The 14021-nt window shown below is 45.8% G+C and overlaps 1 protein-coding gene across 2 annotated transcripts in view; it reads right to left on the bottom strand.

Moving 5' to 3' along the window:
- The window catches only part of SLC30A9 (solute carrier family 30 member 9), a 178955-nt gene that overhangs the window by 30890 nt on the left and 134044 nt on the right, over positions 1-14021 (bottom strand). For both annotated transcript variants that reach the window (XM_075347000.1, XM_075347001.1), the window contains 2 exons: positions 6916-7081; positions 2678-2807 (listed from right to left, as the gene is read on the bottom strand). In XM_075347000.1, coding sequence (XP_075203115.1) covers positions 2678-2807; positions 6916-7081 — 296 coding nt within the window. The remainder of the gene's footprint in view (positions 1-2677; positions 2808-6915; positions 7082-14021) is intronic.

Below are 14021 nucleotides of genomic sequence, written 5' to 3'. Positions count from 1 at the left end.
CTTCTATTAATGACAAATTGCTACTAATGGCCCTGTGTTGCATACGCCACGTGACGGATCAATTGTGGGATGACTGACCGCCGGGCGGAAATAACGCAGCATGTAACGTTTTATCTGTGCGGCAAAAAAAACTGACAGCGACGGATGCGTCGGCGTCCGTCGTGTGTTATAATGGAAGCCTATGGGCGGCAGAATCCGTCGGAATCCGTCAAATGATGAATTCCGGTGACGGATCCGTCTTTTAGCAACTGAGCATGCTCAGATGTGTAAATTCCTTTCTGGTTAGAAAAGCTCTCTCTCTGGGATGGGTTCATATAGCTTTTCACTGACAAATAACCTTTGCCGGCTAAAAAAAAAATAAAATAATACAACGGATCCATTTTTTCACAGCATCCGTCGCATCAGTTTTAACACCATCTGCGACAGATCAGTCACAAAACCAATTGTGACTGATGGAAAAAGAAGGAAGTGTGAAAGCAGCCGAAGTTAACCATGCAGTGCTGTAAGCCGCTTCTGTAGAGGGGCTGTAGGTGACACTTCAGACATTTCATATGGAGTTAAACAGTAGCTGTGCACATTCACATCCAGTAAGCCCCCATACTGGGGATACAGACAGGCAGTTTATCAAATGCCTCAGTCTGATATAAAATGATGGACAAATTGCAGTTGTGAGCCTTTATAGTACAGTGGCCACTCTGAAAAGGGCTAAATCTGAAGATAAGAAAAACGTGCTAAGGATATCTTGACGGCAACACAAAGGCACAGACCTGACAAGGGAAGAGGAAACATTTTACATGATATAAAGAAGGAATTTTAACTAGAGAGATGTGGGAGAACAGAATCTGAGGGATTTCTAACACGGACGCTCGGCATTTTCACACATTGGCGTATAGTATAGTGTTGCCGAAATTCGAGAATAAATTCAAACAAATATTTGTGTTCTTTAGGTTGTTCTGCCAATTTCGCAAAGTCACTTATGGTTGCAAGTAGCCTCGCATTACTATCTCATTTTGTACTTGGTCCCAATTTGTAACCGTGTCCCTTAGAGCTATTCGCAAAAAGTTTTTATGGGCAAAATTGCAAACTGCTTGTAAAAACAAGCAATATAGAAATTTACATAGTAGTAAAAATCCTACTAATCTGACTGCGTGCAGCTCTATACTTAGGTTGCTGGAAACCTAGTTTATCAACAGTCGCCGGTGTCCTAAGCACAGATCACAGTTTTCACAAGTTCTTATCGATAAAGCTCGTAATTACTGCTCTGAAACAGTCTCTCTGTGCTCTTCTAAGATCCAGAGGCAAAGCTTAGGAGAGTGCACAAATTAGACAAGCAAAGCAAACGTGCCACAGGTTCAAACTGTCAATCATCAGGCAAGCTCCGCCCCGACAAGCAAAAAGCCGGGAAGAAGGCAGCAAGTTGAGAATAAACCTTAACAGAAAATGTCCTATCTAGCAATAACTGGGCATATGGACGTCAGATGGAGGAACAACACTCGAGAACCCTTTAAAGTGAACCTGTCAGGTCCCATATGCCCTCAAACCTAGCAACAGGAACATGTGTGGGCTAAATAAACTAATAATATTGTGCAAAAGCAAAGTATAAAACAAGCTTTATAACTTACGTTTTCCCTATGCTAAGAAGCGCTGGGACTAGTCGCAAGGGCGTTGCTTCACCATAGTAGTCTGCCCGCTTTCCGTGGTATTGTGCCCCTGTGGGCACGATACCATGATTTCCATTGAGCGGACGTCACCGTTGGCTCATGGAAATCTTGTGCGTGTCTCATTCCCACAGCGCCACTTGTCCTCCAAGGCTGGGTGTATGCTTGTCGACTTCACAAGCGCACTGCGCATGGTTCCAAGTCTCCTGCGCTTCCGACCATGCGCAGAGCACGCCTGAAGCCGGGAATGAGCAAGATTTCCGGTTGTGACATCGGCTCATGGAAATTATGGTATCACACTGCCCACAGGGGTGTGATACCACGGAAAAAGGACAGACCTGACAGGTTCACTTTAATGAGCTTGAATGAGGAGTCATTCTGGCAGATTTGAGCCTTCAAGCTTTACAAGAAGGACCAAAAGATCACCATGGCCACCTTGCAATTCATTCAAACGATCAATAAGCCAGCTGAAAACTTTACCAACAAAATCGGATATTCGACAGTGATCTAGCGAAATGGTTGCTTTTAAATTAAGTGTTAAATTAATTGTCTGTAACTAGATGATACGTTCAGTGAAAAGGCGGGAGTTATAGGGACAAACGTAGAAGAGTTTTGCGATAGTTGAACATCCTCCGTGGTTTTGAGACATGTATGTTGTGTACGGTGACTTCTGATACGGACAGGAAAGACAACAGTGTTCTGATATGAATGGTCCTAATTTATGAAAATGGGTTTAAAATTCTCTGCGGTTTAAAAAGAAAAGTATTTCACGACTTAAAGTTTTCGGACAATTCACCACAGTACACCAGTCACTTCCACCTGTCCTGAGCGGTGCAAGATGAGGGACTGGTCCTCACTGGGCTTCTCCCTTATCGGCCATCCACACTCAATAGGTTTCTATCCTTCAGGGATGTGGGTGGCATTGTCAGACACAGAAGCTGGATAACATTTTTTTTGTTATCACACTGGGATTTATGCATCTTATAAACAATAATGCAGTTCGGAGGCCACAAACTTACATGTAACACCTGGTCGATGTCCTGCTTTTCTAAGTATGACCTGGTAACTACACGTCCATCAAAATCCACCTCTGCCTTAAATCGTACTTTACTCATTCCCATGTCTGTGGCTTTTACATCATGAATGGCCCTGGAAATACACATATTATAGAGATCAGCTGAACACGTGTCACGCATATATCCTGGTTTTCTGCACTATTTCATTACAGAAATCACTAAATGGGATTGAAAAACCTGATCATTAGAATAAAGAGCAGATGAAATGACTGTTAATATAGAGTCAGTGGTCTCCGGCAGCAATTACCACCGCGCTGCAGATGAAATGTGCTCCGGATAAATAGGATACAAATTAATCCTGGCCTCCGATGGCTTATGTCGTGGGCAATAATTGTGCGCAGGGTCGGCTGTTAATAAAAGTCCCCAAAAGGACAGGAAAAACGCAGGTTGCCTAAGCTGCCCCAATCGGTCTGCACCGTCTGTGCTCCAGAAATGCACAATACGTCCTACAATATAATTATAACAATAGATTGTGCGTTACCTCCACATAAATTCAGGACATTTCCTACTAATGATCCTAATGGAGAGCTTTCCCTTTAACTTTTGTTTCAGTTGACAAATGGCAAGTGTGAGAAAAAAAGGCTGTATACCAGTAAGCTGCTGTACTTACCTGATCCCATGTATGAAAAATTAAAGCAGAATAAAATGTTGGAAAATAATATACTTTATCAGTTTTTATTTTTCCGTCAAAATAGGCATGTGAGGGCTCGCTTTTTTGGGGAACGAGTTGTACTACACCAAACATGTATAGGTTTACTTTTATAATAAAAAAAAAAATCAGAAGTTTGTCCAAAAAAAGTGGTGGATGTTTTACGCCATTTTCCACGACCCGTAGTGTTCTCATTTTTCGGGATCTATGGCTCAGTGACTACTTATTATTTTTGCGTCTCAAGATGACGTGTTTTCTTTTTTTTTTTTTTTGCGGTACCGTTTTTGCGCAGATGCTACGTTTTGATCTCTTGTTATTGCATTTTGCGCAAAATTTGCGGCGACCAAAAAACATAATTTTGTCGTTTGGAATTTGTTTGCCTCTACGCATTCTACCGATCAGATTAATTGATTTTATATTTTGATAGATCGGGCATTTCTGAACACGGCGATACCAAATGTGTCTATTTTTTTAACCCTTTAATTTTCAATGGGGAAAAAAGAGTGGTTATTTGAACTTTGGGGTGTTTTTTAATTTTTCAAAATGTTTTCTCTTTTACTTTACTAGTACCCCCCAGGGGACTATAAGAATCAGGAGTCTGATTGCTCTTCCATATCTGCTGATCACAGCTACACAGCTGTGAACACCAGATATGTTCATCTCCATTTCCTATCTCACACAGCTCTTGGCCGTGTGACACAGGAAGTGAGTCATGATAGCTACAGAAGTAATCACATGACCCTGTGCTACCATGACAACCATCGGATCCACGTGATCATGTCAGGTGACTTCCGGTGTCTGGCGGTGAGTAACCGGAACACTGCGACCGCTATTATAAAGCCGCTGTGACAGTTTCACAGCAGCATTTAAGGGGTTAACAGGTACGGGCAGATCTGCTCGTACCTGGTAGGCACAAGTCAGCTGTATAATTTTACGGCCCGCAGTCGTTTAAGGGTGAAAAAGGTCTATGTTAAATGTGGCCAGTTTCTGCATTTATTTTATACCCACTGCTCTTGAGTACACATGCATTTTTTTATTTTTTTTATTTTTTTTAACCTGCCAAATTGTTTCAGAGATACAGTATAGGCCTAAGTAATATGGTATTTATAAGGGGGTGTGCCTCACAAAGAAATAAAGCACAGCCTAAAAATACGCCCCCAGAGAACCCTGCGGGCCGCGCCACCAGAGAATCCTGTGAGCTAAGACCACATAGAGCATGTGAGGAGCCATACCAGCTGTGGCATATCAATCGGGTAAGGAACTTTAAAACCTTTACAGCTCGGGCCAGCGGCACCACAATGTCGATGGTTCAAACTGTCAATCAAGCAAAAGTGCACCCACCCTTTCCTCTCAAGGAAACCAGGAAGCTGGGAGGTGGAAGAGCAGTAAACATGTCATGTCCGAAAAACGCCATTAACCTGCAGACATAGGGTTAGTCTATAGCTTAATAAAATACAATGCTGCACGGCTGTCTTATTGAAAGCACAGTTATAGGGAAAAAGATTTTACAGTACCAAAAATCTATCTTGTAGCCTTTATTGGGAGGGAAAGGAACCATGGGTTAATATGCCGCCACCTTAAGGAACAAGTGAGAGTGTTGTGTCCCCCGATGAAGACTAACAAAAATAAATTTTATGGTGAGAACTAAAAAAGTCTTTATTTCTCAGCTGCTTCATTGGGGAATGCAGGAACCATGGGACAACCTAAAACTGTCCACAAGGGTGGGTAAACTAATTCCAGTTCTGCATAAGACTGAATAGCAATCCCCTAGGTCACTACTTAAGAAACTGCTGTTTGTATTAACCTTCAACTAAGACTCACATCCATTGACAAATCAGTTCAAAATGAGAGGACTGAAGGGCATTCAAGACCAGAATCAAGTCTTCCAGTACTGACTTATGGCTTACAAGTTAAGTTCTGCTGGACCAGGAAAGCCAAGGCAGGAACCTGGCCCTTGGGAGTCAACAATGGGTCAAGACATGCATGCAAGAATTAGAGAGGAAAAAATAAATAAAAATGGAGGATATGGACATAGGAGCGATACTGATAAGTTCTCACCCAAGAATAGGAGGCTTTCTAATATAATGGTAGAAATGCAATGTCTAAAGGTCTAATCCTAGTCAGACAAAGGACTGGCACATGACTTATTTCTTCCAAAGACAGTACTAAGGACCAGGGGGCACTCACTGCGAGTGGAAGAAAAGCGATTCCGACACCTAAATAGGAAAGGGTTCTTTACAGTCTGACTGCTCTGACTGTGGAATGCCCTACCACAAGAGGTAGTAATGGCAGACACTATAACAGCTTTTAAAAAAGGGCTGGATGATTTCCTCAGTACACAACATTGTTGGTTATAAATGACTTAGTGACTAAATGTATAATTGATGGAGAATGGTTGAACTAGATGGACCTAGGTCTTTTTTCAACCTAAGTAACTATGTAACTATGTAACAAACCTAATCTGAAAGGCCCGTAGACCACCCAAATGAGTACCCGACAATCCTGCTGGTAAAATTAAATGTTTAAGAATTTGGGTAGAAGAGGAGACCATTGGGAATGTCTATCTAGATTCTATGGGTTGTGCCTGGGGGCATATGCATTAAAGAACGGAATATAAGGACTCAGTCTGCAGAAACCTGAGCTCAGCAGGCATTCATAATCTTAAGTTCAAACCAGGGAAGGAAAGTGAAGGTTCCTCTGTAATGGAGAAGAGCCCAGACTGTCACCCTGACCCACCACCTACTTGGGAAACTAATGGAGGAGATTTCTTCAGAGATCATCAAAGGTATAAAATCTCTAAATGGCCTGGTGGACAAGGCAACACAACAGAAGTGGATTGTCTGAACGACATGCTTTAATGTTCAAATGAGCTGGACCTGGCCAGCGCTCCCCTAGGAGGTGAAAACATGGAAACACTGCTACTATTCTGTAACCCAACCATCAATGGCAATAGGTGAAAAAGAGTAGAGTAGCATGGAGGCCATCAAACAATAAAGCAGGATCCAGCTTTACAGGATATACAACTTCATCTTAATTTGCAAGAGTATAAAAACATTTTTACATCCAAGCAGAAATTCATGTGTAGAAACACAGACCCGTTTGTGGTCCACACATACCTTCCGTGAATAAAGGTGCTGTGTTCACCAAGGGATTGCATCATTGTTTCTACACATGAAAGTTTTTGGTTTCAACTGTGTGTGTATATAATCATTATCATCTCTGTGTCCAGTCCAGTCCAGTGTCTTCACATCTGTGCCTGACGTCCTGAGCATCTGGCGCTTAGTAGGTCTCGTGTGACATCATGATATACTTTTCATGGCCTAGTAAGTCTCAGCGACACCCAGGATGGCCGGGTGAGAATGCTAGGTGTAGAAGAGAAAAACTGGATGCTGGAAAACTGATACGAGAATCAAAATTGCTCATTTCTACGGCCAATTAGAAGAAGCACTTCCCCATGAAAAGACCTAGAGTATCAGAAGGTGAAAAACATTAGATTATACCATCTAAACCAGTATCTACACAATGCCCATACCTTACAGCAGGGTCACTTTCAAGGAGTTCAGTAAGCCTCTGGACTTGCTCAGGTTGTATTGATCGGCCGATAAGGGCCTCGGTGTTTGTGTATATAAGGAATGCTGATACGGCTCCTAACAAAGTCCCTACACCCAGGGAGCCCAGACTGTCATAGTAGGGATTGCCTAGAAGAGATCAGAAAAGAACAGGAAAAACAAACAAAATATTCATGACTGGTACACAAACCTCACACATGTCTGTCTCTTCTGGATAAAAGGAGCTGCTCAGGAGGGTGTGACAAATAACCGCACAAGTTTACTAAGAAACGAGAAGTCAGTAGAAAGTCATTCGAGGCCGCACTAGAGAGCAGCAGAGCGGATAAGAGTATTAGAAACCTTAAAATTGAACCTGTCTCTGTGACAGGTGACACACAATAAAACAAAGAGACGTCAGCCTGCACTTGGCAGAACTAACAGATGTGGCTGCCGAGATTTATGAGGTGAAAGAAAGCATTAAAAAGTTCACAAAATAGCGGTGTACACACAATTCATGGAGATTTGCCTTGGGTGCCTGTGTCCAATCAGCGAAATGTTTCCAACATCTATATCAAACACTGATTTATTATTTAAAAAAAAAACTATGCCAGATGCAGCTTAATGGAAATGTGGGCGAATCACACAAACATGGAGTTTAATAATGTGATTAATGCCAGCGGGTTATATACACAGAACGCACATGTATCCATTCATTCAAGGGTCCCGTGTTGTATTCAAGAAAAATAAAAGTGTAGAGATAATTCAATATAAAGTTTTAGTCCTGTTCAGCTCACTTCTGCATCAAGAAGTGACCGATGCAGGGGACCTCCCAGCCGGTGACCGATGCAGGGGACCTCCCAGCCGGTGACCGATGCAGGGGACCTCCCAGCCGGTGACCGATGCAGGGGACCTCACAGCCGGTGACCGATGCAGGGGACCTCCCAGCCGGTGACCGATGCAGGGGACCTCCCAGCCGGTGACCGATGCAGGGGACCTCACAGCCGGTGACCGATGCAGGGGACCTCACAGCCGGTGACCGATGCAGGGGACCTCACAGCCGGTGACCGATGCAGGGGACCTCACAGCCGGTGACCGATGCAGGGGACCTCACAGCCGGTGACCGATGCAGGGGACCTCACAGCCGGTGACCGATGCAGGGGACCTCACAGCCGGTGACCGATGCAGGGGACCTCACAGCCGGTGACCGATGCAGGGGACCTCACAGCCGGTGACCGATGCAGGGGACCTCACAGCCGGTGACCGATGCAGGGGACCTCACAGCCGGTGACCGATGCAGGGGACCTCACAGCCGGTGACCGATGCAGGGGACCTCACAGCCGGTGACCGATGCAGGGGACCTCACAGCCGGTGACCGATGCAGGGGACCTCACAGCCGGTGACCGATGCAGGGGACCTCACAGCCGGTGACCGATGCAGGGGACCTCACAGCCGGTGACCGATGCAGGGGACCTCACAGCCGGTGACCGATGCAGGGGACCTCACAGCCGGTGACCGATGCAGGGGACCTCACAGCCGGTGACCGATGCAGGGGACCTCACAGCCGGTGACCGATGCAGGGGACCTCACAGCCGGTGACCGATGCATGTGACATCACATTATCGGATGACATGATGAGAGCATCGATGAAGGATATCCGCAGCACCGCACAAGTCCTGGCATCATTGTGAGTATGGCAAACCCATGACCAGCACGCATTTATATCCAATAATAGTAAACAATAAAGGTTCCTAAAGATTACATCCAACAGAAATCTTAAGAATGGTGAACTTTTCACAATGACATGTCAAATAAAAGACGACCAATAAGGCCGCTATGTTCAGATGCTAAAATACATGTGGGGCTTTACCAGACGTGCTCCTCTAGACACAGATCTCTCCACGTGGACGTCTTAGGATGGATCATGGAATATAGGCAGATTCTCTTCACATATTTATTCATTGTATATAGCAACAACCCATATTTTTTGTTTTAAAGTCTGTGACTTTTATATTCATGGCCTATTCTTAGGATATGCAGGAATGCCAGTATAACAGGCAGAGGAATGATCAGCTTTAATGCAACCAAAATTAAAAACATCCAAACAGTTGATTACATGTAAAATTGAGTAGGCAAATTTCCAAAGTGCCGCCCTCAAAACCAACGCGTTTCAGCAATGCCAATGGCATGATTAAGGCATAACCATTGGCATCGCCGAAACATTTTGGTTTTGAGAGGGGCACTTTGCCAATTTGCCTATACAATTCTGTATGTAATCTGTTTGGATATTTTAATTTTTTTTAACAATCAAATTTTTATTGAGTTTTACAACCATTGACTATTGCAATTACACAAGAAAAGAAAACCAAAACATATCCAGACACGCAGTGCCCAGCACAGACAGAGTCCTTGAACAATCCAAACAATTACTAGCATTGCTAGTAAAAAAAAACTGATAGCTTGCGGGGAAGATACCTAAGCGGAAAAGAAAAGAAAGAAAACCGGAAAGTACCGTGTTTTTCCAAAAATAAGACCTCCCCCAAAAATAAGCCCTAGCAGGGATTTTCAGCATTTTTGGAGAAAGGCTTAAATATAAGCCCTCCCCCGAAAATAAGCCCTAGTCCCGGATCAATAATGAAGTGTCCCTGCAGCTAAAAAAGTTACAGATACTACAGGACACTTCATTATAGACAGCGGCACCCGGCAATCACACTCACCAGACGCCGAACAGCAGGACCTGCAGTGATCACACACCCACACACATCAGCTCACACACACACACACACACACACACACACACACACACACACACAGTCAGATTGCACACAATCAGATTGCACAGACAAACATCGGATCACACGCAAACATCAAATCACAAAACACAAAAACATCGGATCACATACACACTCACTTCATCCAGCGACACCGATCTCTTCTCGCCGGGAGAATCCTGAGACGCAGTGCGGTGCAGCGCGAGGAACAGGACCTGCGGCCGGACACGCCACGCGACGCGACGTGATGTGTGTGTGTCTGCAATCGGCTGTTTATCTGCGATCAGATATGTGTATCTGTGATCGGCTGTGTGTGCCTGCGTTCGGATGTGTGTATCTGCGATCGGCTGTGTGTGTCTGTGATCGGATATGTGTATCTGTGATCGGCTGTGTGTGCCTGTGATCAGCTGTGTGTATCTGTGATCGGATGTGTGTATCTGTGATGGCTGTGTGTGCCTGCGATCTGCTGTGTGTGATCTGCTATATATATCTGCGATCTGCTGTGTGTGTGTGCCTGCAATCGGATGTGTGTATCTGTGATCGGCTGTGTGTGCCTGCAATCGGATATGTTTATTTGTGATCGGCTGTGTGTGCCTGCGATCGGATGTGTGTGCCTGCGATTGGATGTGTGTATCTGATCGGCTGTGTGCCTGCGATCGGATGTGTGTATCTGTGATCGGCTGTGTGCCTGCGATCGGATGTGTGTATCTGCGATCGGATGTGTGTGCCTGCGATCGGATGTGTGTGCCTGCGATCGGATGTGTGTGCCTGCGATCGGATGTGTGTGCCTGCGATCGGATGTGTGTGCCTGCGATCGGATGTGTGTGCCTGCGATCGGATGTGTGTGCCTGCGATCGGATGTGTGTGCCTGCGATCGGATGTGTGTGCCTGCGATCGGATGTGTGTATCTGTGGATGGCTGTGTGTGCCTGTGATCTGCTATATATATCTGCGATCTGCTGTGTGTGTGTGCCTGTGATCGGATGTGTGTATCTGTGATCGGCTGTGTGTGCCTGCGATCGGATGTGTGTATCTGTGATCGGCTGTGTGCCTGCGATCGGATGTGTGTGCCTGCGATCGGATGTGTGTGCCTGCGATCGGATGTGTGTGCCTGCGATCGGATGTGTGTGCCTGCGATCGGATGTGTGTGCCTGCGATCGGATGTGTGTGCCTGCGATCGGATGTGTGTGCCTGCGATCGGATGTGTGTGCCTGCGATCGGATGTGTGTGCCTGCGATCGGATGTGTGTGCCTGCGATCGGATGTGTGTGCCTGCGATCGGATGTGTGTGCCTGCGATCGGATGTGTGTATCTGTGGATGGCTGTGTGTGCCTGTGATCTGCTATATATATCTGCGATCTGCTGTGTGTGTGTGCCTGTGATCGGATGTGTGTATCTGTGATCGGCTGTGTGTGCCTGAGATCGGATGTGTGTATCTGTGATGGCTGTGTATGCCTGCGATCTGCTGTGTGTGATCTGCTGTGTATATCTGCGATTGGCTGTGTGTGATCTGCTGTGTATATATGTGTGCGTGTGTATATATGTGTGCGTGTGTAAATGTGTGTGCGTGCGCGTGATCGGCTGTGTGTGCCTGCAATCGGATATGTTTATTTGTGATCGGCTGTGTATGCCTGCGATCGGATGTGTGTGCCTGCGATCGGATGTGTGTATCTGTGATCGGCTGTGTGCCTGCGATCGGATGTGTGTATCTGCGATCGGATGTGTGTGCCTGCGATCGGATGTGTGTGCCTGCGATCGGATGTGTGTGCCTGCGATCGGATGTGTGTATCTGTGGATGGCTGTGTGTGCCTGTGATCTGCTATATATATCTGCGATCTGCTGTGTGTGTGTGCCTGTGATCGGATGTGTGTATCTGTGATCGGCTGTGTGTGCCTGAGATCGGATGTGTGTATCTGTGATGGCTGTGTATGCCTGCGATCTGCTGTGTGTGATCTGCGATTGGCTGTGTGTGATCTGCTGTGTATATATGTGTGCGTGTGTATATATGTGTGCGTGTGTATATATGTGTGCGTGTGTAAATGTGTGTGCGTGCGCGTGTATATGTGTGTGTGTGTGTGTGTGTGTGTGTGTGTGTGTGTGTGTGTGTGTGGGAGATCTGCCGTGTGTGGGAGATCTGCCGTGTGGGAGATCTGCCGTGTGTGGGAGATCTGCCGTGTGTGGGAGATCTGCCGTGTGTGGGAGATCTGCCGTGTGTGGGAGATCTGCCGTGTGTGGGAGATCTGCCGTGTGTGGGAGATCTGCCGTGTGTGGGAGATCTGCCGTGTGTGGGAGATCTGCCGTGTGTGGGAGATCTGCCGTGTGTGGGAGATCTGCCGTGTGTGGGAGATCTGCCGTGTGTGGGAGATCTGCCGTGTGTGGGAGATCTGCCGTGTGTGGGAGATCTGCCGTGTGTGGGAGATCTGCCGTGTGTGGGAGATCTGCCGTGTGTGGGAGATCTGCCGTGTGGGAGATCTGCCGTGTGGGAGATCTGCCTTGTGGGAGATCTGCCGTGTGTGTGCCTGCGATCTGCTGTGTGTGTCAGTATGTCAGCTAGCAGCAGGGTAGGACGGCGTGCAGCACCGACCGGAGATCACAGGGAGGACCTTGGAACCATGCAGACGTCCTGGTCTGGTGAGTATGAGTCTCCTGTGAAGTTGGGGGGGGGGGTCTGCTTTTTTGGGGGGTAAACTTAACCCCAACTGTGTTTCTCCAAGAATAAGACCTCCTCCAAAAATAAGCCCTAGTGCTTTTTGGGGGGCAAAAAAAATATAAGACAGTGTCTTATTTTTGGAAAAACACGGTAGAAGAACAAAGAGCACGGGTACTAATCAGGATTATTTAATAATGTGACGATATAGAGGAGAGGAAAGAAAGGCCTCCCAGTGAAACCACTTTGTAGCTACAAAGTTTATTTGTTGTTGGGAATGAATGATCAACCATTCCATGCGCTAGGTCAATGAGACCCCGGAAAATGATTCCTCCAGGCACGGGGTGGGGGATGGATGAGGGTGGGGGTCGGGTGGGGGTCGGGAGATGGAGGTTTTAGTTTTTGATACATTAAAGCTGATCATCCTTTCGCCTGTTCTAGTGGCATTCCTGCATCTCTAGATTTCCACTGCTTTTTGGGGCTTTCTGAAATGGCCCAGACCCAGGCCTTTCCATGCTGATTCGAGAAGCCTTACAAGAAGGAGTAAGGGTAAGATGACTTGTTTGGTGTATGTGCTATCCTTAGGATGGGTTATGAACATGATATTGGTGAAGGGGCGACACATCCTGCACCCCCGCCAATCAGGTGCTCCTGGAGCCAGTGGTGGCCAGATATGCTCAGTTACAGAGCAAACTCACACCGCTCCATCAACAGCATAATGGCTGCAACGGACACTGCATATCTGCCCCTTATTGATTTGAATAATAGGGTAAGATGTGCAGTACCCGGCTGTGGTCACCATTCATTTGACATAGCCATGCTGTGCAGCTCCATATCTGAGCACATCTGGACGCCGCAGGCCCCGGGAATATCTGATCGGCAGAGGTACTGGATGTCGCACCCTCACCAATTAGATACTGATGATATATACTAAAGATAGACCATCAATTACATGTCCCACACAACCGCTTTCATTTTCTTGCTTGATGTGTTATTTATTTCTTTTCTTATTTGCTTCTTTTCATTATTTCTATTCTTAGCTATTCATACAGATAAATTATACATTGAATGGAATAGTTGCTGCCTATTTCTGTCTCACATTTTTCACTTTGCGCTGCAAGAACTTAGATGTTTCTTACTGTAGCCGCATCAGCACGTCACTTACCTTCTATCATTTGTGTGGATGCTGCGTGCCATTTGCTACTACGCCTTATTTTTAGGTTTAAATGATTGGAGATTACATTACTTTAGTAATTCCTTTGTGTATTTAGTGTTTTTTAATTACTTTTAATCTTGTCTTTTTGATGCATTATCCTTGTTCTGTATAATTGAGTAACATTCTTAATAACGGATTTATTTTGGGCACGCACATGAAAGTTACTGATTGAATAGGTTTAGTATCTTTCAGTGCCTTGGTGCCTGCTCTCTGTAGCTATGCCCACCGGTTATTCTCCATTATGGACAGCAATTAAAATAAGGACATGTGTATGATACTTCTGGATATGATGACACCTATCAACAAGGACCAAAACACAGAGTGGGAAAGGATCAACCATATGAACCAAGAAGTGTACTCTTATTGCCCCAGTTTGGATACAATTATACTTAGAGGACAGGCGAGCATATCACTCGTGCAACCTGCGCAGCTGAACGGGTGCCCAAGAGGCAAGGGGGCCC

The sequence above is a fragment of the Anomaloglossus baeobatrachus genome, chromosome 1 (assembly GCF_048569485.1).
Source record: "Anomaloglossus baeobatrachus isolate aAnoBae1 chromosome 1, aAnoBae1.hap1, whole genome shotgun sequence".
NCBI classification, from domain to species: domain Eukaryota; kingdom Metazoa; phylum Chordata; class Amphibia; order Anura; family Aromobatidae; genus Anomaloglossus; species Anomaloglossus baeobatrachus.
The sequence above is the reverse complement of the archived record's forward strand: the minus strand, read 5'-3'. Positions and strand labels throughout refer to the sequence as shown.